This window comes from Schistocerca cancellata, chromosome 2 (assembly GCF_023864275.1).
Source record: "Schistocerca cancellata isolate TAMUIC-IGC-003103 chromosome 2, iqSchCanc2.1, whole genome shotgun sequence".
NCBI classification, from domain to species: Eukaryota; Metazoa; Arthropoda; class Insecta; order Orthoptera; family Acrididae; genus Schistocerca; species Schistocerca cancellata.
This window is the reverse complement of record NC_064627.1, coordinates 828,009,624-828,036,930: the sequence shown is the minus strand read 5'-3', so window position 1 is coordinate 828,036,930 and position 27,307 is coordinate 828,009,624. Positions and strand designations below refer to the sequence as shown.

The 27,307-nt window shown below is 39.9% G+C and overlaps 1 protein-coding gene across 1 annotated transcript in view; it reads right to left on the bottom strand.

Annotated features, from left to right (window-relative positions):
* LOC126148488 (cyclic nucleotide-gated cation channel beta-1) overlaps positions 1 to 27,307 on the bottom strand; it is a 158,332-nt gene that overhangs the window by 16,281 nt on the left and 114,744 nt on the right. The window contains 10 exon segments of the mRNA XM_049915760.1: positions 3,434 to 3,597; positions 3,784 to 3,965; positions 7,079 to 7,091; positions 7,093 to 7,202; positions 7,205 to 7,238; positions 8,290 to 8,431; positions 14,974 to 15,161; positions 15,271 to 15,360; positions 16,670 to 16,929; positions 17,517 to 17,675. Coding sequence (XP_049771717.1) covers positions 3,434 to 3,597; positions 3,784 to 3,965; positions 7,079 to 7,091; positions 7,093 to 7,202; positions 7,205 to 7,238; positions 8,290 to 8,431; positions 14,974 to 15,161; positions 15,271 to 15,360; positions 16,670 to 16,929; positions 17,517 to 17,675 — 1,342 coding nt within the window.

Below are 27,307 nucleotides of genomic sequence, written 5' to 3'. Positions count from 1 at the left end.
CCTTTGCTGCATCAGAGAACTGGAGCTGAGTTTCGTGGAGCCGGAGGGAGAGCTCAAAGTTTTCCTTGCATAGGCAAATGAAGTTTTCAAGCTCGACAAGGCACTTGTTTATTGTTTTTTGTAACGTTATTGACAGAGGTGACCATGTACAGATGAGATGAGCCTGGATCGATGTGTCGGGGGGGGGGGGGGGGGGGGGGTTGCTCGATGGAGCACAGGGGAAGTGAATCTTGGACGGGTGATGAAACACAGTGTTTTGCACTAGGTCCGGTGAAAGTTTGTGGTGTCGCAAGAAGTCAATGCCTAGTATAGATTCGTCAATTTCGCACACTAAAAAAGTCCACTCAAGTTTGCAGTTTGCGAAGAGTGAGACAATGTGGGAAGTTGAACCCGAGCATTGTAGTTTAGTTGAATTCACGGCGAAGTATGATGAGGGCGGATGTTCGATGACACTAAGGACATAGGCAGCAGCGAAACATTGGCGCCTGTGTCCACTAGGAAAAGGTATCCCGACGAAATGTCTTTAATGTAAAGTCATCCGCAATTATCCAGTCGTTCCTGGACAGAATGGAGCACTGGGGGTTGCCTGTCATGTTGTGCGCAGGAGGCGTTTGGGAAGCAGCAGGGTGGTCTGCAGTTCCGTGCCGCCTTGCCAAACTGTGTGTGGAAGTAACAGTGCGGGTAGTGACGTTGCATTTCCTGCAGAAAGTTCGTTGCCAGTGGCGGTGGCGAAGGTTCGGTGGCTGCAGCAGGGGGTGTGACCGAGAGGGGGGGCCGGTAACGTCCCAGTTGCTTGTTTACTGCTTCCCAGAGTGAGCGGAACGGTCGGCACAGTACGGCCCCGGCCGCGTCCAGCCGCAGGGTGATGAGGCTGAACCTGAGACTAGTCAGGCAGGAGTGGCTGGCGAAAGAGACCAGTGATGCATCGTGTAGCTTGTCAGCAATTTTCATTCTTTGCTCGACAGGTTCAGGAGACCTTTGAGCCAGAGCAAAGCGGATGTGAGGAGATAGTTTATCTGACCAGATGACGAGGAGAGCTGTGTCAGAGAATAGGTCGTTTCTGACTAGGGCACGTAGCCGTCTCCAGAGCTGGGAAGGTTTGCCGTTGCCTAGTTGTTCAACATGGAGCACTTGCCGTATTGCTGCCTCAGTTGAGCGTGCAAGCCGACGTAGAACTGTCTTTTTGGCTAGAGTGTGCCGGGTAGCTGAGTCCGGGGCATCGACCAGGTTAGCAATCAAGTCATCCTGGTCTTGCAGGTGGGTGATGAGGCACAGAAACCAGGTTGACTCATAGAGTTTGTAATGGTCAAACACTTCGTCCACAGTTTTGAACCTGGTTGTTGCTCTGTCTGGATTAAATGGCAGCAGCATCGGTAAGCGTTGTAGAATGTTTGGAAGAACAGGTTGAGTTGAGTTCATCTGGGCACTGCCTGAAACGATCTGTTGTTGCTGTAGTATTCCAGGAGAGTGTGCCTCCAGGGGATGTGGCGACGATGGCTGGTCGGGTGGCAGCGTGAAGGTGACGCGTTGTGGTTGAGCGCGATCCGTCGCGACGGGGAAGGCCGACGCGGGTGAGACACCGTAATGTGTCGATTATGGTTGCGGAAACTCAACAGGTTGTACGTGTGTTTGGATTGACGCACCACGGAAGACCAGAGCCGGGGCCTCCTGTGTTGCAGAGAGGCTGCAGAGGTGCGGTCTGTCCAGAAGCACAGTGTGGGAAATGATGTCGAACATGGGATGGAATGTGTGAATGTTCACTGTTTATAGTCACTCCACTCAAAACAGTGTGCGGATAAGGTGAATGTCATGGCACAAAACACTGGGGTGTAGCAGTGGGATGGAGATGGAGGTCTGGTGCAGATAACAACTTATTGTTCCTACATGCTGAGGAGGTTGACCTGTGAACAAAGCAGTTCCGACCACGTGGCAGGAATCCATGTGGTACTGTGTGGATTGCCATGTGGCAAATCATTGTCCTGGTGGTGGTAGGTTGTCCAACGAAGCATTTGCAGAAATCGGCATTGGTCCTGCACTGCACAGAGATGTGTAAGAGGTAACTGCACCATCGATGAGGGAGGGCACATGTGGTGGGAACAAAGGCGTCTGATAGCCAGAGTCATGCACACTCCTAACCTCACTTATTGTTGCAGGCTCGAAAACATCTGGCGAAACCGGTGTAATCGTTGAGTGAGAGGCATTGTGTTGCAGTCCTGGCGGGTGCACATTGCCCACAACACGATGCATGTCAATCACAAAATCCGGCATTAGGCACTGGGCCGAAGTCATTGTTCGAATGCTGTGTCGATGTAATACACGCAAAAATAACCAAAGTGGAGGTCGCGGACACAGTAAAATGGTGAAAACGGAAGACGTTACAACTCGGGGTAGCCAGTGAGGGGGATGTTCGGGTTAGTTACACCAAACAACACTCCCATTTTGTAGTAGTTCATTTATTCACCTAAACACATCAAAGACTCACAAAGAACTGACATGGCAGAACCGCCCAAAAACAATGCTCAGCGTCCAAAGACAATGCTTGGAGTCTAGAGACAAACATATATTGATGCTGGTGTCGACCTCATTGGTGCCACACAAGTCAATTAAGCACAGGAAAGAAATACTGACAGTTTGTTAAAAAATTTTTAGATCTCATCACATTCTCAACCCCATCCCTAAGAGTAGTAGGGGTATCTTACTACAACACTACTTTTATTCAAAAAATGAGTCATTTATACAACAAATTTTGTTGAAATGGTCACATCAAAATAATCAGAAATACCTGAATCTCTCCTCTACTTTACCTTCCCCCTGTTTCAACCTTCCCACTTCCACCTGTTCTATCACACTGTGGAGTCGTTCCACCTACTTTCCCATGCCCTGACCACCTTCCACCTGCCTCCTCGCATGCAGTATCTTTTCCACCTGCCTCTTGACAACTTGTTCCTCTTCCATCTGTCTCCCTACAACCCCATCCATTTCCACCTCCCATCTACACCTTCCCTTCTTCCCCTTTTCTCTGTCCACAACCTGGCCCCTCCACCTCTCTCTGTCCATCTCCTCCCCTATCCCTTCTCCATTTCCTCCTCCCCCTAACTCTCTGCCCCTCTATATTCCTCCTCCATCTCTCTGCCCCTCTCTCTGTCCATCTCCACCCTCCCCCCTCTCTCTGTGCATCTCCTCCTCCACCTCTCTCTGTCCATCTCCTCCTCCCTCATCTGCACATCTCCAAAGTCAACCTACTTTCACCATCACCCCAATGAGAGTTGGTTCTTTCCCTTTTGTACTTGTTGTCAGACAATAAGTAATATGTGTACCAAGTTTGGCTGAAATCAGTCCAGTAGTTTAGGAGGACATGTCGACAATATATGCATTTACACATGAATCCATTTATATACATAAGGCATATAGAATATGTAATTTAAGTAATTACTTCACAGTAGCAGTTCTCCTGTTTCCTTCTGCCAAAGAAAGCAGACTGATCTCACCAAAAACACACCCTTCAGTAAGTGTTGCCAGCACCTCATCATTATTCTTACCACCCATCACCTGTATCTGGCCTGATTTTATAATATACATCTCTTTTCCAACTTCTCCCTGTAAAAAAAGAAGTCCTTGTTTGTAGCCTTCTGAAGAATTAAGTTTTATGTAGCGAAAACAATGTCAAATAATCTGTAATAATTCACATTATCTGAAAGAATCCTTCCAATAATTCATGCAATATCTACAAATGAGAAAGTATTCAAATATAATCACAAAATTGAGTGAAACTTAGGTCACTACCTTGCGACAGATGTAGTCACCAGGAAGGTAAATAACTGGCCGCAGTTTTAGGACCAGATCACGAAGCAACGCCTCATCACAATCTTGAAACAATTGAACTTTGCTCAGAGTCTGAATGTGTACATTGATAGCAACATCTGTTTTCAGTTTTTGAGGTAGTGCATCTAGAATTCTGCTTTCATCTGGATGAGAGTAAACACAGGATAAAACATTTTCTACTGAGCTACTACTTTATAGTAATAAATTACACAAAGCATGCAAATGCAACAAAGTATCATACATACATTCATCATGTTTCATAAAACTTTAAAGGGATGGAATAATATAACAATACGTTAGTAAATACAAATACAAAACATTGCCTCTATGCACCACATGAGTTGTCAGCAAATGTTTCCAATTTGTGTACTTCTACCCATATTTAATATTAAATGATTATTCCATGGGAGAATATTTTTTTAACAATAACTGTATTATTTTTACAATTCTAGCCTTGCAACTACTGTTTACTACCCACAGTAATCACACAATCATGCAATTACACTATCCAACTATTTGATCAGGCAAACACTCCCAGCTGAGAAACATATTGGCAGAATAAAATTTCTCTTCTTTTGCCAATAATTTCTTTTGCAACTGCACAACTGGCTTTGAAGCTTATCTTCAAGTGCCTTGTTGGTTGTCAAGGAGAGCACACCAGCTGCTGATCCTACACTCCCATGCATTTGTTTGATGTGGGTGTGATCCATCATGACTGACTAGCCCAAGTGCCACATATTTATGTTTCCATAACTATTTGGTGACACCTGAAGGCGAAGTTTAAGGCTTTAGAACTGACTGTCCAATAAAAATGAAATTACTGGCAACTGAAGTGGATTTTTATTCTACTAATATCAAGCTGCATTTATAAGGATATTGAAGATATATTTCTAAATCTATGTTTATTTAATCTGTTATGTAAATTGTACCCTCTACTTATTTTATTTTAATAGATAATTAAAATATAACATTGTAGGAGCAGCAACTGCAGCTTTAGAAATGCAAACAATTTACAGTTTTAACCAGTTTTCAAATGAGTCAGAATAGTGAAGTACACACAATGAAATGAAATGAATAGAATCAATATGGATGAAATAAGAGAAGATATAATGACATGAAATGATATCACTGAAAACTGTTCAGAAACCCCTAACCTGGAATATAATGAATATGTCATGACAGTCATAAATTCATGCCAGATCAGAACTCAAATATACACTCCTGGAAATGGAAAAAAGAACACATTGACGCCAGTGTGTCACACGCACCATACTTGCTCCGGACACTGCGAGAGGGCTGTACAAGCAATGATCACACGCACGGCACAGCGGACACACCAGGAACCGCGGTGTTGGCCGTCGAATGGCGCTAGCTGCGCAGCATTTGTGCACCGCCGCCGTCAGTGTCAGCCAGTTTGCCGTGGCATACGGAGCTCCATCGCAGTCTTTAACACTGGTAGTATGCCGCGACAGCGTGGACGTGAACCGTATGTGCAGTTGACGGACTTTGAGCGAGGGCGTATAGTGGGCATGCGGGAGGCCGGGTGGACGTACCGCCGAATTGCTCAACACATGGGGCGTGAGGTCTCCACAGTACATCGATGTTGTCGCCAGTGGTCGGCGGAAGGTGCACGTGCCCGTCGACCTGGGACCGGACCGCAGCGACGCACGGATGCACGCCAAGACCGTAGGATCCTACGCAGTGCCGTAGAGGACCGCACCGCCACTTCCCAGCAAATTAGGGACACTGTTGCTCCTGGGGTATCGGCGAGGACCATTCGCAACCGTCTCCATGAAGCTGGGCTACGGTCCCGCACACCGTTAGGCCGTCTTCCGCTCACGCCCCAACATCGTGCAGCCCGCCTCCAGTGGTGTCGCGACAGGCATGAATGGAGGGACGAATGGAGACGTGTCGTCTTCAGCGATGAGAGTCGCTTCTGCCTTGGTGCCAATGATGGTCGTATGCGTGTTTGGCGCCGTGCAGGTGAGCGCCACAATCAGGACTGCATACGACCGAGGCACACAGGGCCAACACCCGGCATCATGGTGTGGGGAGCGATCTCCTACACTGGCCGTACACCACTGGTGATCGTCGAGGGGACACTGAATAGTGCATGGTACATCCAAACCATCATCGAACCCATCGTTCTACCATTCCTAGACCGGCAAGGGAACTTGTTGTTCCAACAGGACAGTGCACGTCCGCATGTATCCCGTGCCACCCAACGTGCTCTAGAAGGTGTAAGTCAACTACCCTGGCCAGCAAGATCTCCGGATCTGTCCCCCATTGAGCATGTTTGGGACTGGATGAAGCGTCGTCTCACGCGGTCTGCACGTCCAGCACGAACGCTGGTCCAACTGAGGCGCCAGGTGGAAATGGCATGGCAAGCCGTTCCACAGGACTACATCCAGCATCTCTACGATCGTCTCCATGGGAGAATAGCAGCCTGCATTGCTGCGAAAGGTGGATATACACTGTACTAGAGCCGACATTGTGCATGCTCTGTTGCCTGTGTCTATGTGCCTGTGGTTCTGTCAGTGTGATCATGTGATGTATCTGACCCCAGGAATGTGTCAATAAAGTTTCCCCTTCCTGGGACAATGAATTCACGGTGTTCTAATTTCAATTTCCAGGAGTGTAGATTTCCTGTATACTTCAAGCAGTCGCTTTAAGCATGAGAGTATCTGAGTATGCTTCCAGGCCTGGTCCAGATTGTCATTGTGACATCAGTGACAGTGGACTTCCACATGCACAACATTTGAAAGTAATAATGATTATGTGCAGCCAGCATAAATGTTACAACAGACAGTCATGCTGGAAATTGCCGTCACCAACATAAAATATGCAACAGCAGAAGCTCCACCTTTAGCTCAGCTTCCACTGATATGTGATTATCACAAGTAAAATGAAAATAGAAGAATAATTTTTAGGTAGATCCTGCCTCTTGGCTATGGTTCAGAATAGTATTCTGTGGGTGTAAGGATCTCCAATAGACACAGGCCGGGAAACTGGGAGTCCCTACACTCCCTATAATTAAAAAAAAAATTCAAATCTCATCTGATTAGAAAATCCTAAAATTTATCTGATTGTCTACACTGAAGTTTAGAAGATTCCTTCTAGATGTCTCACAAATAGAAATATTATTTACAGGAAAAAAATATATTAAAGCAAACATGTCACTTGTCCACTATTGAATACTGAGTAGTAATATCACAACATACTAAAGAAATATATCATCTGCATTCAGTAATATTACCAATTGTATGTTGGCTGTTCCCAGGTATACGTGAACCAGAGTTTTACTCTTTCTTGGAGTTTATGAGGAAGGTTAAACCTTCGCATGTACTTCAGAGTCTCATCCAAGAGCATCTGATACTCTGTCTGGGTTTTGTTGCTGTAGCCACAATGTCACGCATCTGTCATGTACAAAGAAATATGGAATCAGCAGTGGAGATAATCTTTAGTACCAGAATTCATATTTAATTCACAGCTGTTTGTTATTAACTATGTGTCTAACAGATGAACTTAGATTCAGCATATGAATAATAACATTTTTCCCTCCTGCAACAAAGCTCTTAACATTATTATCAGTTTACCATTCAGCATAGTCACTGCTATCAGCAATTATAAATTGACAGATGGTTTTTAAATAAGAAAGTGAGCACATATAATGTCTAAGAATGTGACATTAGTCTTAACTATGATCCTTACTATATTCAGTACACATTCTATGGAGTGTACATTAAGCCCAGGAACACTTTCAATTATTTATTGCACAAGAACCAAACATTCTACAGATATCATACATATGTCATTTTGAAGAGAAACCATGAAAGGTTTTTTTCATGTATAGAGCAACAGGATAGGTTGGTAATTTGCTGATAGTCAGCACTAGTTGCAAACATAGCTCTGCTACAGAAGGGGACAGCTGTTTCATGAAATGGCCTACCAATGACCAGATCTCACCCCGTGTGACTTTTTTCTGTGGGGACACATTAAAGATCTGGTGTATGTTCTGCCTCTACTACATGATGTAGCAGAGCTTCAGGATAGAATACGGGAAGCAACTGCCACAGTTGACGATGCCATGCTGGGACAGGCTTGGCAAGAATACGATTACCGTATTGACATCTGCCGGGTCACTCATGGTTCACATATCAATTGTTTGTAAAAAAAACTTTCAGAGTTTCTCTTCAAAATGCAATATGTATGACATCTTTACAGTGTTTAGTTCTTGTGAAATAAATAATTGAAAGTATTCCTGGACTTTATGTACACCCTGTATTTTAAATTCGACAGTTGCATGTATATGTGTCACATGCAGAACTGCCATGTCTGCTGCTAAATATTTTGATATATTATGACATGTTGGCACCTACAGCTCTTGAGAATTACCTAAAAGGTAGAAAAGGCCAGTCCTGTAAAACTACATAAAACAAATTACATTAACTAATTAAATATACTTACTTGGCCAATTAGGAGTGCAAAAACAAAAACACCCATTAACCAGCTGCCTGTCATAAATAAATATTCCTGTTCATTTTCTGGTTTTGGGTTTTTCCCAATTGATGTTGCTGTCTTTGTAGCAAAGTAAAAGCACCGTATATATCTGAAATGAAAAGTAAAAGTGATAATATTCTCTAATTAAATGACAGTACATATACGGTGACCAAGTGAAATGTGTGCCTGACGCAATAATAACTAAATGAATGTTGTGTAAGTAAGCCAAACAGCCAATGTATTCTGTTGTGCCCAAAATTAGGATAACTTTGTGTATGTAACAGAACAATTAATAACATACTATTTTTTAAATATGACCTCTGTGAAAGCACATATGCAACTTCCACCAAACAACGACAACTTACTATAAAAATTAAACTGTCTCCACTTTCAGTTCTTCGGATTATGTTGCAGAAAAATTACATAGTAATCTGTAATGATACTACTTATGTCAGTACCAAACCTTCTGTGTGACTCCATCATACTGGAATGTAGATGGTATTAGTCTTAACATATCACTTCTTTCTAACTCAATTGGGCTCAGCTTACTTTATTCTTTCCAAGCCTCATGTCTACGAGCTATTAGTGGTAGAAACTCTTGGTCTATGCCATGCTGGGTGAAAATGAAGGACGGGACAGTTGCATTGTCCACTACGTAAAGGTGACTTCTTCAATAATTCAAATGACAAAGGTCTGAATGTTATCCTGACAGTATTGTTTGAAGATATTATTACATGACAAACACTTTTTTTGGTCATCAGTCTACTGACTGGTTTGATGCGGCCCGCCACGAATTCCTTTCCTGTGCTAACCTCTTCATCTCAGAGTAGCAATTGCAACCTATGTCCTCAATTATTTGCTTGATGTATTCCAATCTCTGTCTTCCTCTACAATTTTTGCCCTCTACAGCTCCCTCTAGTACCATGGAAGTCATTCCCTCATGTCTTAGCGGATGTCCTATCATCCTGTCCCTTCTCCTTATCAGTGTTTTCCACATATTCCTTTCCTCTCCAATTCTGTGTAGAACCTCCTCATTCCTTACCTTATCAGTCCACCTAATTTTCAACATTCGTCTATAGCACCACATCTCAAATGCTTCGATTCTCTTCTGTTCCGGTTTTCCCACAGTCCATGTTTCACTAGCATACAATGCTGTACTCCAGACGTACATCCTCAGAAATTTCTTCCTCAAATTAAGGCCGGTATTTAATATTAGTAGACTTCTCTTAGCCAGAAATGCCTTTTTTGCCATAGTGAGTCTGCTTTTGATGTCCTCCTTGCTCCATCCAACATTGGTTATTTTACTGCTTAGGTAGCAGAATTCCTTAACTTCATTGACTTTGTGACCATCAATCCTGATGTTAAGTTTCTCGCTGTTCTCATTTCTACTACTTATCGTTACCTTCGCCTTTCTCTGATTTACTCTCAAACACTATCTCTGTAAAAACATCATCAATCGCTGAGTTTTAAGAGAATTCTAACTGCATATCAGACATTATCACAAATGGCAGTAGCATCCCAATTTGTTGTTTTTTTACTACTTCATATCTAAAAATTCATCTATTGAGTAGGAGTTGTCATTCAAAAATTCTTTTAACAAATGCTGGTTTGCTATTTGTCAGACTTTTAATGCTATTTGGTAAATGATCAAAGACATTTGTGGCAGCATAACTCACCCCTTTCTGTGCCAAAGTCAGATTTAACCCAGAATAGTGACAATCATCCTTTCCTCTGGTGTTGTAGCTATGCACTTTGTTATTATTTTTGAACTGGGATGGGTTACTAATAACAAATTATGTATTGCAAAGGTACTGTGAATATCCTCAGTTCCTTAAAGAAATCACTACAAGGTGATCTTTGTGAGCTCGAGCTATTATTCTGTTTACACAATTTTGTGCAATAAATACTTTTTCTCTTAATGATGAATTACCTCAAATATGACGGCATATGAAAGCAGTGAACGAAAATAGGCACAGTAGGCTAATTTACTGACATGTTCATCACCTAAATTCAACTCTAATAGCATAAGTAGCTGAACTTAACCAATTCAACATGTCTCTTCCTATTACATTTCTCATCTATGCACACACACAGAAGTTTTGAATATTCCACCTTAGCAACAGACTTCTGTTCAAAGTCTATATTTATCAATGGTATTATGCCATTAAGTGTACAGAATTGTATGTACTGTGTTTTCTCAAAATTTTGTGAGAGTCCATTTGTAGAGAACCACTTAATATTTTTCTGAAAGGCATTATTTATAATTCTGGTTTGTTGGATGTGATTACTATACTTTTATCATTAGCAAAAAGAACTAGCTTTGCATCTTCATGACTACAGAGTGGCAAGCCATTAATACACTATTGGCCATTAAAATTGCTACACCATGAAGAAATGCAGATGATAAACGGGTATTCATTGGACAAATATATTACACTAGAACTGACATGTGACTACATTTTCACGCAATTTGGGTGCATAGATCCTGAGAAATCAGGACCCAGAACAACCACCTATGGCCGTAATAATGGCCTTGATATGCCTGGGCATTGAGTCAAACAGAGCTTGGATGGTGTGTACAGGTACAGCTGCCCATGCAGCTTCAACATGATACCACAGTTCATCAAGAGTAGTGACTGGCATATTGTGATGGGTCAGATGCTCGGCCACCATTGACCAGACGTTTATAGTTGGTCTGAGATCTGGAGAATGTGCTGGCCAGGGCAGCACTCAAACATTTTCTGTATTGACAAAAGGCCCGTACAGGACCTGCAACATGCGGTCGTGCATTATCCTGCTGAAATGTAGGGCTCCGCAGGGATCAAATGAAGGGTAGAGCCACGGGTCGTAACACATCTGAAATGTAATGTCCACTGTTCAAATTACCGTCAATGCGTACAAGAGGTGACCAAGACGTGTAACCAATGGCACCCCATACCATCACGCCGGGTGATACGCCAGTATGGCAATAACAAATACACGCTTCCAATGTGTGTTCACTGTGATGTTGCCAAACACAGATGCTACCATCATGATGCTGTAAAAAGAACCTGGATTCATCCAAAAAAATGACATTTTGCCATTTGTGCACCCAGGTTCGTCATTGAGTACACCATCGCAAGCGCTCCTGTCTGTGATGCAGCCTCAAGGGTAACCGCAGCCATGGTCTCCGAGCTGATAGCCCATGCTGCTGCAAACGTTGTCCAACTGTTCATGCAGATGGTTGTTGTCTTGCAAACGTCCCCATCTGTTGACTCAGGGATCGAGACGTGGCTGCACGATCCGTTACAGCCATGCGGATAAGATGCCTGTTATCTCGACTGCTAGTGATACGAGGCTGTTGGGATCCAGTATGGCATTCTGTATTACTCTCCTGAACCCACCGATTCCATATTCTGCTAACAGTCATTAGATCTCAGCCAACACAAGCAGCAATGTTGCGATACAATATACCACAATCGCGATAGGCTACAATCTTACCTTTATCAAAGTCTGAAACGTGATTTCTCCTCCTTACACAAGGCATCACTACAACGTTTCACGTTGTAGGTGTCGCCACTGGTGCCAATCTTGTGTGAATGCTCTGAAAAGCTAATCATTTGCATATCATAGCATCTTCTTCCTGTTGGTTAAATTTCGTGTCTGTAGCACGTCATCTTCATGGTGTAACAATTTTAATGGCCAATAGTTCTTAGCATTGAATAGAATTGGGGAGAAGAGGAGTTTGTGGCACAACTTGACAAGAAGAAGGGACCAGTTGGTAGGACATGTTCTGAGGCATCAAGGGATCACAAATTTAGCATTGGAGGGCAGCGTGGAGGGTAAAAATTGTAGAGGGAAACCAAGAGATGAATACACTAAGCAGATTCAGAAGGATGTAGGTTGCAGTAAGTACTGGGAGATGAAGAAGCTTGCACAGGATAGAGTAGCATGGAGAGCTGCATCAAACCAGTCTCAGGGCTGAAGACAACAACAACAATAGTGTATATATTAAGAACAATAAGGGACCCAAGACTGAACCCTTGATACCCTCTACTTGGAGGACTCTGCTGATTTTTGAGACTGTCTGTACTGTTAATTGTAACCTTCGGCATTCTTCCAGTTAAATATGAATTAAAACAGTTGTGCAGTGTCCCAATCGTACCACAACTGTTAAGCTTATCTAGGAGAATTTCATAATTCATAGAGTCAAAAGCCTTTAAGAGATCGCAAAAAGTCCCAATGGGTCTTTGGCTACAATCTTACCTTTATCAAAGTCTGAAACGTGATTTCTCCTCCTTACACAAGGCCAATTTAATATTTAATCACTGAAAGTAAATATAAAATTTTCTGTTAAAAAGTCTTCCGGAAAGCCAAACTGACATTTTTTTAGTACTTTATGTTTACAAATATGTGAAACTACTCTTGAATACATTACTTCTTCAAGTTGTCAGAAGTGCGATTGGACAGTAGTTCTTAGCATCAGACCTATCTCCTTTTTTTTTATGCAATGGTATAACAATAATATATTTCAATCTATCTGAAAAATACCTAGTTTCTGTGAGCTACTACATATGTGCCTAGAGAATTCTACTTATTTGTTGGGAACAATCTTTTCATACTCTGTTGGAAATGCCATCAATTCCACGCGAGCGTTTACTTTTGAGTGAATTTATTATTTTCCTAATTTCAGTAGGAGAGGTGGGTTGAACTTCAATTTTATCAAATTGCATAGGTATTGTGTCTGCCTTGCAGTTACTTATGAACAGTTGGATCCTATTTTCTCTACAACACGTAACAAAATGGTGAAATACAGTCTTCCCGTGCTTCGGTTGCCCTACTTCCCTTTTAAAAATATTCCAAATTGTTTTAATTTTATTACCAGAGGCCCTAATCTCATGCACATACTTTTGGACTTTTTAATAACTTTTTTTAATTCAGTGCAGTAGTTTTTATAACGTTTGACTGTGTCTGGTTCATTACTCCTTCTAGCTATAAGATACATTTCCCTTTCCTGTTTACTCGCACAAGATACTTTTATCCCTTTAGCAAGCCACGTCTTTTCAGAAGATTTCTTACAATTGTGTTTCTCTGTTTTCTTTGGAAACAGTTTTGAAATAGACTCACAAAGGTATTAATAAATAGGTTGAATTTTAAATTATCACCAGGTTCCCTGTACGCCTCATCCCAGTCAAGCTGTTGCAAGCTTTCCCTAAAATTTTCAGTTGTTCAGTCATTAACTGAATGCATTATTTTCTGGGGCTGTTTTGCATTACTGTATGGAGCTATGTTATTTACTGTAATTAGCTGAGCATCAGGATCAGAATGACCATTGTTAATGCGAAAAGTTTTTATTTGATTAAATTTATCTTGTTCTATAAAAACCTTATCAATCAGTGTGCTGCTTTCCTGTACTACCTGAGTAAGTAAATAAATAACTGATGTCAAACAGAAAGAACCAAGTAATACTTCAAGTTCATACTTTCTATCAGACTCTTTCAGAATATCTACATTGAAATTGCCCCAAACAATAATTTACTTGCCTCTGTTTGACTGATGGCACAACAAAGAATCCATGTTTTTCAGAAATACCTGAAAATTTCTCAATGGGGACCTATATATAGCTACAATTATAAAAGAACCATTATTTACTTTAAGCTCACAGGCACATGCTTCTATATGTCGCTCTACACAGTTTCCTTTAGTTTCTAAATTTTTCACATTACGATATATTTTAATGTACGAGTATATGGTAACTCCTCCTCTCTCCATAAGTGTCTCTACTTACATGTGCTCAAAGCTTATATCTTCCTACATTTACCTTTTTCATAGCTGTGACTATTTGATGCTCAGACAAGCATAGCATATCTATTCCATCCTAAGTTTCTAATTGTCCTAAACAAACAAGAAGCTCATCTAATCCTCGATATTCTAAAGAATATATTAACATTATTTTCCACTGTACTCTTATGAGAATCTTGTGACATACTAAGATCATTTTTCACTGTACTTTAATGAGTATCTTGTGATATTTTAACATCTCTAATATCGCCTGTCTGAGCTTCTCGTTAAGCTTAATTTCATTCAATTTTGAATAATTGGTCACTGATCTTAGTCTAAAAAAGAGGTACTCCCATGAGTTTCAGTGCCCTCCCTTAAAGCTTTTGCTATCATCCAGGCTGATACCATGGTCATAAGACAGTGCCAGTGAGCTGTTGCATTCATGAGACAACTAGTGATTAAATCTTCAGTTAGTTGTACCCCAACAAAATGCTGTATTTGAAGTCAATGTGTTCTTTACAACTCATTCCCTAATTGTGGTGGGGTATGGCGAGACAGAAAAGCACTCATTCTGCGTGATGATTTTGTTTTAATCCCTTGTAGTTTCCACAGTGGCTAGCAAATTATACAATATCTGATAGTTCTGAGGTAGCTGCCGTGTAGCCACATGATTAATGATATTATCAGTGTCATGATCCAGTGGTCTCTGTGCCACACAGCACATCATACTCTTTATGGATTCTACAATTTCAAAAACAGTAGTTAATTTTGTAGAATCTTAAGATTTTAAAGAATTTCTTCAAACAAAAGTATCAGCTAATAAAATTAAACACCTTAAATGTTAATCTTAGAAAAACTATCAAAATTTTTAATAAATTGAAGATAACTTACGCATTTCCTTGGCCATTAAACACCCATTTGTTAGATCCAAGGCCTTCCCAGAGCGAAAATGCATAATATGCACAGGCATTAACATGAATTAGGAAGAGCATGTAGGAGAGAGTTCTCGCCATTCGCACTATGTACGGTGACTTGAGGATGTTGTCCACACGGTCATAGAACTCCCAAAATGTCTGTACCTTCAGGACAAGAAGGTTATGTGTGAAAGTTATTACACAATGTTAAGTAAAACTGGCCAATATAACTAAAGAGTACTTAGTGAATAAATTACACTCATTATTTTGATACCTTCAGCAGTCTTGGCAGTCTAAACAGTAATTGCTGGGGTCCAAACATCAGGTAGAACAAGTCTAGAGGCAAAAGCGACAGCAAGTCCATCTAAAAACCAGAAAAAATTATAATAAACATAATGATGGTCTTGCACATAGTAACACAAAGAATTATTAATTGTCCTTACTGTATTAAATGATTTAAAATTTATGGGAAGGAGGAGAAAGGTACACTAATCAGATTATGAGAAATGTAGAAAACTATCATATGTACATATTTCTACAGCCAATGAAAGCATGTAGACTTCCACTAATATAGGAAATATGTAAGCTAATGACATATTATGTTGTCTGATAGCAAATGAAAAGAAATCAACAGTTTACAACTCACATTGCCTGAGATAGAATCATGTCAGGAACAGAGTTCTCATAAATTTGTTTCTATACTTTCTTTACCTAAATCCTCCATGACATCTTTCTCACACCCTGATTTTCACTTAATATCTGCCTCTTTCTCCCCTTAACCTCTACCTTACCTCCTCCTCCTCCTCCTCCTCCTCCTCAGAGGTGGTATAGCCAACAATCAGTCGTTTCCTTCTCACCCCATCTGATAAATCTCCTCTGACTTGGGGTTTGGACAACTTTTCCAAACTCTCCCCATTTCCTAGACCTCACCAGTTCTTTCCCTTCACTCTTTCCCTTCCCCTACAATCCTCCGAACAGAAGGAGACACTGCCTCCAAAAGCTTGTAAATTTAATATCCTTATATGCATTTCTCCTGCTGCTGCTTGGTGAGTAGATATTTTATCTCTCCAGACTTCAGTAAGTGGTGATATTAGTATGTGTTTGTGTGCATGTGCGTGTGTGTGTGCGTGTGCGTGTGCGTGTGAGAGAGAGAGAGAGAGAGAGAGAGAGAGAGAGAGAGAGAGAGAGAGAGAGAGACTAACTAAGAAAGGGGGGGAGGAGAGGGGGGGGAGAGGGAGAGAGAGAGAGAGAGGGAGAGAGAGAGAGAGAGAGGGAAAGGGGGGGGGGGGAGAGAACAATACAGAAGACACTGTTTTGTTGTCATTTGGTAAATTATATACAATGTTGACAGATTTCAAAATAAAGTGTAAAAATTAAATTGGATGTTTTTCTTTGTGACAACTTTTTCATTCCAGAGATTAATCTCTGTTTGTAAATTCGTTACCATACTTATATTAGTGTAAAAGAATAAAATACTTATTATAGAATAACATACTAATAATGGATATTAAATGTTTTTTGTTGCAATGTTATATGAATTATGTTGAACAATCTGAAAGACAACTCAGTTTACATAATTCCAAGAAGTATGCAAATTATTTGTGCAACATTTAGGTAACTATCATATTTCAGGAAAATCATCAGTGCTACCAATGTCGACATCTGTACCATACCTTGAACTGCCACTTTCTGAAGTATCTTTGACGAGTAAGTTTCGTGTCTTTCACCCAAAATCCATCACTAAGGTAGGTCAGCCTCGGTTTAAAAAATAGAATGTCCATCAAATAGACAGCATCAGCAGAGTAATCCAGTGCTAACCACACTGGTGTGTTTTCTTCTGTTTGATATGGAAATGTGCTTCTGAGTGGGATCACCCAGCAGTTGTAAGAGTAGCACACAGTAACAAGAAGCAACCAAAGCACGTAGCATATCCCTGGAGAATAAGTATTTACCAGTACATTTTGAGTGCATTTTTTATACCATATGATTAAACTTTTTATTCAGATCACAGAGCTCAAGTTTTGAAATCAGATGCTTATTTTACAATGTACAAAAACACTTTGTTCAAACAATAACCCTATCAAAAATTTAATTTTACGTATAACAAAGCTGCAGTCCAATACTTGTGCTACAGTCAAAATATTTAAAACTAAAAATAAAGTAGTTTTATTTGATAAGTATCTGTGATGTGCTAAATAATACATATGTCTGCTTACATTATGTTAAATGCTGTTTAGTGAGCTGGAGTAATTAGACTTCATCTATCACTTTTCATGTGGTTTGGACAGACATTTGTGTGTGTGTGTGTGTGTGTGTGTGTGTGTGTGTGAGAGAGAGAGAGAGAGAGAGAGAGAGAGAGAGAGAGAGAGAGAGAGAGAGAATTTGATATCTGATCTCTTCAAATTATACAAGATGAAAAAACCCCAACAGATACACATATCTTCATTTTTATGTTCCACATTATAATCATACAGACAGTTTATAGATCATTACACAAGTGACATGGCTCTTCCAACATACCTTGTGGATCAAGGACTGTATTACATTTGAAACAATCAAAAATCTTCAAAAAAGACTTGCAGCTGAGGCTGAATGTGCATGGTAATTGTTCCTGCTCCTCACTGTTGACAGTCTCAACACATTCATACAGTGGTGGGGAAGAAATACCATTGCTATCAGCTGAAACAGAAACAGTGAAGTACATTTGTAACATTATTATACTTTACTGTACATTTGAATTCTGTTAACTTTTGTAAATTGAAAACTGTTACATTATGTTAATGTGATTAAGTAATTAGAATGTGCACTAGCTATGAATCAAGGGCATTCTTATTCTATTTTATTTTATTTTATTTGGTATACATATTCCATGGATCCATACATGCGAGTGATTCGCCTGGATGTGGAACGTGTCAATACAATTGTACAAATACAATTAATGCTACAGAATAGTAATGTAATACAATGATATAGATATTAATAAGTATCACTTTTTCTCATTTACAAGCTGTCATTTAACTAGTATAGCAATTCACAATATAACATTATAACTATAACATTAACACTATAACATTAACATAATATTGTATCGTCCATCTAATAACTAAGAGACTAAATACATCTATTATTAAGGGATGGCATTACTTCTGGAAAAGAATTCATCTAAGGAGTACAGTGGATGGTCAAGCAGGTATTTTTTTAACGTAGCTTTGAAAAGGGTTTCATTTTCTCTTGTACATTTAATATAATTAGGCAATGCATTAAAAGTCTTTATAGAAGCACAATTTACTCCCTTCTGTGCAATTGATAAATTTTTTAGTTCAACATGTAGATCATCTTTACCTCTGGTATTGTAGTTATGGTATGAACAATCTGTTTCATACTGAGCATAGTCTTTATTAACTACATTCATCAGAGAGTATATGTACTGACATGTTGTGGTCGGAATACCTAACTGTGTGAAAAGTTTTCCACATGAGGTTCGTGGAGGAACCCACACATGATTCTGACTGCTCTCTTCTGAGCAGTTAAGATTTTTTTTTAGGCTGGTGAATTACCCAAGAATATTATTCCGTAATTCATTAATGAGTGAAAGCACCCAAAGTAAGCTGATTTTAAGATGTCGATGTCCCCAAAATGAGTAATGATTTTTAGAGCAAAAGTTGCTGATGACAGCCTTTTTAGAGTAAGGGACACATGCTGTTCCCAGTTGAGGCCCAGGAATTTAGTGGAGTGCACCTGTTCTAGTTCCTGGTTGTCATGAGCAATTACTATATTTTCTAGAGTTTTATTTTTTGTGTGGAACTGTATAAAATTAGTTTTTTTTAAATATTAACTGAAAGAGAATTAATTGAAAACCAAGCCGTAACTTCTCTGAGTATATCATTAACATCAGTCTCCAGATCAGCAGTAGACTTACCATCTACTACAATGCTTGTATCCTCAGCCATTGTGAATTCACAATTTTTACTAATGGACAGGGGTAAATCATTAACATATATTAAAAACAGCAAGGGTCCAAGGAAAGATCTGTAGGGAACTCCATGCTGAATTTTGCCACATTCAGAGTCCACTAGATTAGAAGATCCTTTGTTGCAGCCATTTAGAACCACCTTTTGTTTCCTGTCTTCATGATATGATTTTAGCCCTTTGATTCCATAATGATAGGCCTTCTCCAAGAGTATATTGTGGTTTACACAATCAAAGGCCTTGGAAATATCACAGAAGACACCAACTGGTGACTTCTTACTATTAATAGACTACAAGACATCATTTGTGAGTGAGTATATGCCACGCTGTGTGGAAACCCATTTTTGAAAACCAAACTGTCTGTGGTTAATAATATTAAGTTTATCAAGATGTGCCACAATCCTGTTATACACTGCCTTTTCAAGAACCTTTGAAAGTGTTGTTAAGAGGGAGACAGGATGATAATTTTTGACATCTGTAGCATCACCAGACTTGTAAAGATGTCTCACAATGGCATATTTCATTCTCTCTGGAACAACTCCCTCATAAAGAGATGTGCTGCAAATGTGAGTAAGTACTACACTTACATCATTACTGCAGGCTTTCAACAGAGATGTTATATATACCTGAAGATCCTTTACTTTTCAATGAGTGAATTTCATTAACAGTTATGGGTGTTACATTTATATCATTAAAACATTGAGGGAGGTTAAGTTTCAGAATACCTGCAGCTTCCCTTAGGTCACCACTGCAACCTATTTGAGAGGTGACACTTAGAAAGTGGTTGTTAAATGTGCTTGCTATCTGTTTACTATCAGTTATTTCCAAATCATTAATTTTTAGGACAGCAGGTTTTTCATTGTCAGATGGTGTAGTACCTGTTTCCCTCTTTATTACATTCCAAATTGTTCTGATTTTATTATTTGAACAATTAATTTCAGATTGTATGCACTTACTTTTAGATTTTTTAATGACTTTAGCTAAGATTTTGCAGTATGTCCTATAATATTTCATCTGGAGGGGATATATATTATATACAGTTCCCTTTTTCTCTGGCATGATATTTTTATGCCCTTGGTGAGCCATGGTTTTTTGCTTGATTGCCTGTTCTGTAGTCTACATACCTTTTTTGGAAAGACACTTTCAAATATACCTGATAATTCATCAGTAAATAAATTATATTTTGTATTAACATCATTTGCAAGATAAACTTACCCCCAGTCATTCTCCCGAATGCATAATTTGAATTTTTGGATATTTTCCTCATTCATGTTTCTAATGGTTTTCCATTGTGCACTAGCTTTGTTCTGATATGCATTAAAGTTGTCAATTGTGAGTATTTGCCCATCATGATCAGAGAGACCATTTATGACTTTTTCAACTTTGATGTGATGAGTTTTACTCATATCTACAAAGATATTGTCTATTAGAGAGCTGGAAGTGGCAGTAGTTCTTGTGGGAAAATTGACAGTGGAGACAAGGTTGTAGGTATGCATTAAATTTGCAGACTCTGTCTTAGAAGATGAACTTTCTAGGAAATCTATATTAAAATCTCCAGTCACTATAATGTCCCTATTTTTTCTTGTGAGATACAATAGCACAGAATCTAATTGTTTCATGAATACTTTAAAATTACAAGATGGAGTCCTGTATACTGCTACGATTACCAGTTTCTTGTTACCTTCTACTATTTCTGTGACACATGCCTCAAAGTCTTTCTCTACACAATAAGGAACAGCCAAGGGCCTATAACACTACCTTGGGGAACGCCAGAAATCACTTCTGTTTTACTTGATGACTTTCCGTCAATTACTACAAACTGTGACCTCTCTGACAGGAAATAACAAATCCACTCACATAACTGAGACAATATTCCATAAGCACGCAATTTCACTATGAGCTGCTTATGTGGTACAGTGTCAAAGGCCTTTTGGAAATCCAGAAATACAGAATCGATCTGAAATCCCTTGTCAATATCACTCAACACTTCAGGTGAATAAAGAGATAGTTGTGTTTCACAGGAATGATGTTGACTGTGTGTCAATAGACCGTTTTCTTTGAGGTAATTCATAATGTTCGAACACAATATATGTTCCAAAATCCTGCAGCATATCAATATTAACAATATGGGCCAGTAATTTAGTGAACTACTCCTACTATCTTTCTTGAATATTGGTGTGGCCTGTGCAACTTTCCAGTCCTTGGGTACAGATCTTTCGTTGAGCGAACAGTTGTATATAATTGTTAAGTATAGAGCTAATGCATCAGCATACTCCGAAATCAACCTAATTGGTATACAGTCTGGACCGGAAGACTTGCTTTTATTAAGTGATTTAAGTGGCTTCACTAATCCAAGGATATTTACTTCTAGTTACTCATGTTGACAGCTGTTCTTGATTTGAATTCTGGAATATTTACTTCGTCTTCTTTTGTGAAGGCATTTCAGAAGGCTGTGCTTAGTAACTCTGCTTTGGCAGCACTGTCTTCGATAGTATCTCCATTGCTTTTGTGCAGAAAAGGCATTGATTGTTTCTTGCTGCTAACATACTTCACATATGACCAGAATCTCTTTGTATTTTCTGCCAGGTTTCGAGACAGAGTTTCATTGTGGAAACTGTTATAAGCATCTCGCCCTGAAGTCCGCGCTAAATTCCAAGCTTCTGTAAGAGATTGTCAGTCTTGGGGATTTTGTGTCTGTTAAAACTTGGCATGTTTGTTTCATTGTTTCTACAACAGTCTTCTAACCCGTTTTGTGTACCAAGGAGCATCAGCTCCGTCGTTTGTTAATTAATTTGGTATACATCTCTCAATTGCTGCTGATACTATTTCTCTGAATTTAAGCCACATCTGGTCTACACTTGTTGTTGTTGTTGTTGTTGTTGTTGTTGTGGTCTTCAGTCCAGAGACTGGTTTGATGCAGCTCTCCATGCTACTCAATCCTGTGCAAGGTTCTTCATCTCCCAGTACCTACTGCAACCTACATACTTCTGAATCTGTTTAGTGTATTCATCTCTTGGTCTCCCTCTATGATTTTTACCCTGCACACTGCCCTCCAATACTAAATTGGTGATCCCTTCATGCCTCAGAATATGCCCTACCAACTGATCCCTTCTTCTAGTCAACTTGTGCCACAAATTTCTCTTCTCTCCAATTCTGTTCAATACCTCCTCATTAGTTATGTGATCTACCCATCTAATCTTCAGCAATCTTCTGTAGCACCACATTTCGAAAGCTTCTATTCTCTTCTTGTCTAAACTACTTATTGTCCACATTTCCTTCCATACATGGCTACACTCTATACAAATACTTTCAGAAACGACTTCCTGACACTTTAATCTATACTCTATGTTAACAAATTTCTCTTCTTCAGAAACGCTTTCCTTGCCATTGCCAGACTACATTGTATATCCTCTCTACTTCGATCATCATCAGTTATTTTGATCCCCAAATAGCAAAACTCGTTTACTACTTTAAGTGTCTCATTTCCTAATCTAATTCCCGCAGCATCACCCGATTTAATTCGACTATATTCCATTATCCCAATTTTGCTTTTGTTGATGTTCATCTTATATCTTCCTTTCAAGACACTGTCCATTCCATTCAGCTGCTCTTGCAGGTCCTTTGCTGTCTCTGCAGAATTACAATGTCATCGGCAATGCCATCTAATTCGTAGAACATGATCCTATGCACCTCTGTTGACAATTTGTATGACTATATTGTGAATTAGACACAGGATGGGGAAATATCAGTTTGTTGGTTTAATTTTGGACAGCAGTATAGTTAGACATGTAGCAACTTTATCTGTATCACTTTATATTATTTTTTAAGAAACTGTTTTGCTTCTCTCGTAAAATTTAGCAAAATGGAGTTACGAGGTTTTCATTTCCTACCATTGATCTGTTAATTGCACTCCATGTTTACATTCCACATTACAAACTTTGCTCAATGTGATGACCATCTGCATCCACAAGAGCCTGGAACCACACTAGAGATTGCGCTACTGCTGCCCGAAACATCTTAGGTGGGATGTGGACCATGGAATGTTCAGTTGTCATGAAACAGTTCATGCACTGCTCGAAGACTGAACACTGCATCCCACATTCACAGCCATGCCAACAGTAACTCCAACAATTTGTGGCCGAATTTGTTAACGGCCTCTCCCGGAAACAGTTCCCAAATTGCCAGTTAATGTGAACTTCCGAATCATGTTCCTCTGCCTCAGTGTAGAAAGAGGACATCTCCATATTCATTTAATGTGTCAATATTCATGAAGAGCAGCAGCACTGTCGTTTTTGTTTTGATAAAACAGCTTAAAAAGTAGAGCCTGCTCACCTTGTCCAGCGATAAACAGTTTTCTACTTCTACATTTACAGACATAATCCACAAGTCACTGTATGGTGCATAGCAGAGGATTTCTTTTACCGCAGCTAGTCGTTTTCTTTCCTGTTGCACTTGCAGATACAGTGAGGGAAAAGTGACTATCTATGCGTCTAAGCATGAGCCCTAATTTCTCATATCTTCGTGGTCCCTATGCGAAATATATGTTGGTGGCAGTAGAATTGTTCTGCAGTCAGCTTCAAGTGCCAGTTCTCTAAATTTTCACAGTGATGTTTCCTGAAATGAATGTCTTCTTTACTCCATGGATTCCCACTTAAGCTCCCATAGCATATCCGTAACACAAGCATCCTGATCAAAGCCACCAGTAACAAATCTAGCAGCTCGCTCTGAATTGCTTTGACATCTTCTTTCAATCTGACCTGGTGTGGATTCCACACACTCTAACAGTACTCATGAATAGGTCATGCAAGAGTCCTTTATGTGGTCTCCCTTACAGGTGAACCACATGTTTTTAAAATTCTCCCAATAAAATGAAGTCAACAATTCACCTTCCCTACCACAATCCTCACATGCTCATTCCATTTCATATTGCTTTGCAACATTATGCTCAGCTTGTGTAGGAATTGCTTCAACCTATTCTTTCGATTTGACCCAGTGCGGATCCCAAACACTCTAACAGTACTCAAGAATAGGTCATGCAAGTGTCCTATATGTGGTCTCCTTTACAGATGAACCATATGTTTTTAAAATTCTCCTAATAAATCAAAGTCAAAGATTGGCCTTCCCTACCACAATCCTCACATGCTCATTCCATTTCATATCGCTTCACAGCATTATGCCCAGATATTTAAACAACGTGACTATGTCAAGTGGGGCATTACTAATACTCTATATGAACATCAAGGGTTTGTTTTTTCCAAATCATCCACATTAACTTAGATTTTTCTACATTAAGAGTCATTCATCACACCAAGTAGAAGTTTTGTCTATGTTGTCTTTTATCAATCTACAGCAACTTATCTTTGATACCTTCCTGTACTCCACAGCATCATCAGCAAAGGACTGTGAATTGCTGCCCACCCTGTCTGCCAGATCATTTATGTACATAGAAAATACAACAGTTCTGTCACACATCCCTAGAGCACTCCTTCTAGACTGGTTCTAGTAGTGAAAGTTTAATTACAACCACACTATACAGCTTATAATAAATTAAATTTGTTTTTACGGTAAATTTATTCAAGGATGCCCAAAAATTTTGAACTGAAAATTTAGCACTCCATGTAACGGACCATCTCAAGTCTTATTAGTGTCAAATAAGGCAAGTGTAAATCTAAATAAATACATTTCATCCTGAAAATTAAGACCCCACACACTATGAACTCGTCTATAAGAAATCTAATAAAACTGGAATTGAAGATTCAGATGAAGTGCTAATATGTGCAAGAACTGCTCAGCCAGGAAAGAGAGCCTGTCTAGAAATTGCCGCAGGAAACCACATGAAACACTAATGAGCTACAAAGAATATAACCGTAAAAATTTCATAATTATATATAATACAGCCATGGTCTGATAGCTTGATGGCTTCACAGTCTCCTTGCCAGTGGAGTGTATTTGATAGACACAAAATAGCACTGCTTACCTAGCATAAACTGGAAGCAATGGTGAAATAATTGGCAATGGGAACTTTAAAAGTATAAAAATATCCCTTATTGGGTTGAAAATTGTGCTAACTGTTGATATTATAGAATCTCTTGGGATTAGTATTGTCCATTTTTCATTAATCTCAGCAAAATTCTAAGTTCGCACTGACTATGCTCTACAATTCAGGTAAGGACCGGTGTTCTCTGAAAGGGTTGTACAAGTGGTAGCTCTAGGAAGGGCGCTACCCCAAGATACCAGTTCCTGTGTGTGGGCCTTTGCGTGATGTTAGAAGAACTAAAAGTTGTAATTTCTTGCGCTACGGAAAATGTGATCGTAGTTAAGAAAAATGGCTAATTACGTATTTGGTATTTAGTTTTACATTATCTCATAGCCACTAACGGCATTATCAGTTTTTAATTGACACTAAATAGATACACTGTTATTGGTGGGAAGGTAAGCAACTGAGCTTGTTGCATATCATACCCTTGACCAGCAAAATCATAGAAATCTAAGCACGGGAATGCCATTGCAAATGTGGGATTCTGCTGCACAACTTCACTACCTGCAATTTCCAACAGGAGAAGAATTCAATACAACTGGGTAGAACTACAACCGAGTCTTGCATTCAGTTATGTGGAACTCTGTGTACAGGACGAAAAGCTTACTCATCATTTAGAACATTCTTTTGTGTTTACAAGAACGTCAGATCTAATAGAGAATGAGTTGACTCCTGTTTTAAACACTCTCATAAATAAAATAAGAATGTCGATCAGTCAGTCAAATTTTGGTCTCAGTTATTATGTTTGAAACAACTGCTCTGTGTATTTTCTCGTAAGTCTCCTCAGTACTTCACTTGTCACAGCTGTTGGTCAAGTCTATGAAAGTTCTTAAAATTCTTGAACATTCTCAGAGTTACCATGGATCTGGGGCCATGGTTGGTCATTTGAATGCATTACAATCAAGAGAGATAAAAAGATTTTCTACTGCACTGCTTATTCATCGACTCAACTCAGTGCTATCGCAAGCCATGTCAAAGGTCAAAGAATACATAATTTCTTTTCTCGCTTTCAGTTGTCCTGCTACTTTTTTTTAAATTCAACCAAAAGAATGTGAGCTCTAGATGAGGAAGTAAAGAAACGGTCACCTAAAGTGTCTGTTACACAGCGGAGTTCTGCGTCCCTTTTGGTAAAAAATGGAAATGAGCGTATGGCATCATTGGCCGGGAGACGCCTGTTCGGGGAAGTTCGGCCGCCAAGTGCAAGTCTTATTTCATTCGACGCCACATTGGGCGACTTGCGCGCTGGTGATGAGGCTAAAAAAAAAATGGTTCAAATGGCTCTGAGCACTATGGGATTTAACTTCTGAGGTCATCAGTCCCCTAGAACTTAGAACAACTTAAACCTAACTAACCTAGGGACATCACACACATCCATGCCTGAAGCAGGATTCGAACCTGCGACCGTAGCGGTCGCACGGTTCAAGACTGTAGCTTAAAGCTATGTACACTGCTTGACAATTGTTATGGAACAACTGACACTTGCTGAGGAACAACCGACACTTGCTGAGGAACAACTGACATTTGCTGAGGAACAACCGACACTTGCTGAGGAACAACCGACACTTGCTGAGGAACAACCGACACTTGCTGAGGAACAACCGACACTTGCTGAGGAACAACTGACACTTGCTGAGGAACAACTCCTTTCTGTTACTAAACAACTGACAATTGCTACGAAACACCCGACCATTGTTAGTAAACGGAGATTTAGAAATGAGACGACTCAGTTGCAGTGGAGCATTTGCATGAATGCTCTTTATGCATTTGACAGTTTGCAGTATGGTGTTTGACGAAGGTTATTGTGGGACAGATAAGTGAGACATTTGGTGTGGGTAACATGTCTGAAAGACGTCATTCGAGTGCTTGCGATTGCGGAGCGAGCAAATGGATTAGATGGACGGCTTGAAGCTGTGATCACAGTAATGGATGTGTCCAAAAGTGTCATCTCATGATTAACATACTATGTGAAAGCATGCCGGTGGTCGGAGATGGACCACCACACCACAAGAAGATCCATACGTAGGCCCAGTGGCAAAAAGGAATGGCTATCTCACTCCTAGGCAGATCACTGTAGACTTTGCAACAGCTATGGTAAAATCAAGCTGATTTGTATGTTTGAAAGCATGTTCCATGCACCCCACTTTAACCACGCCATCACTGAGAAAGAGTTCGTTAGTGTACGGAGCGTGCTGGTTGGGGCCAGCAACGCTGGTCAGAGTGACAACGAGTCCCACTTTACAGTGGCAAATGATTCTGGCCAGCAGTTCATGTGGAGAGAGAGGGGTACACATTAAACATTATAGAA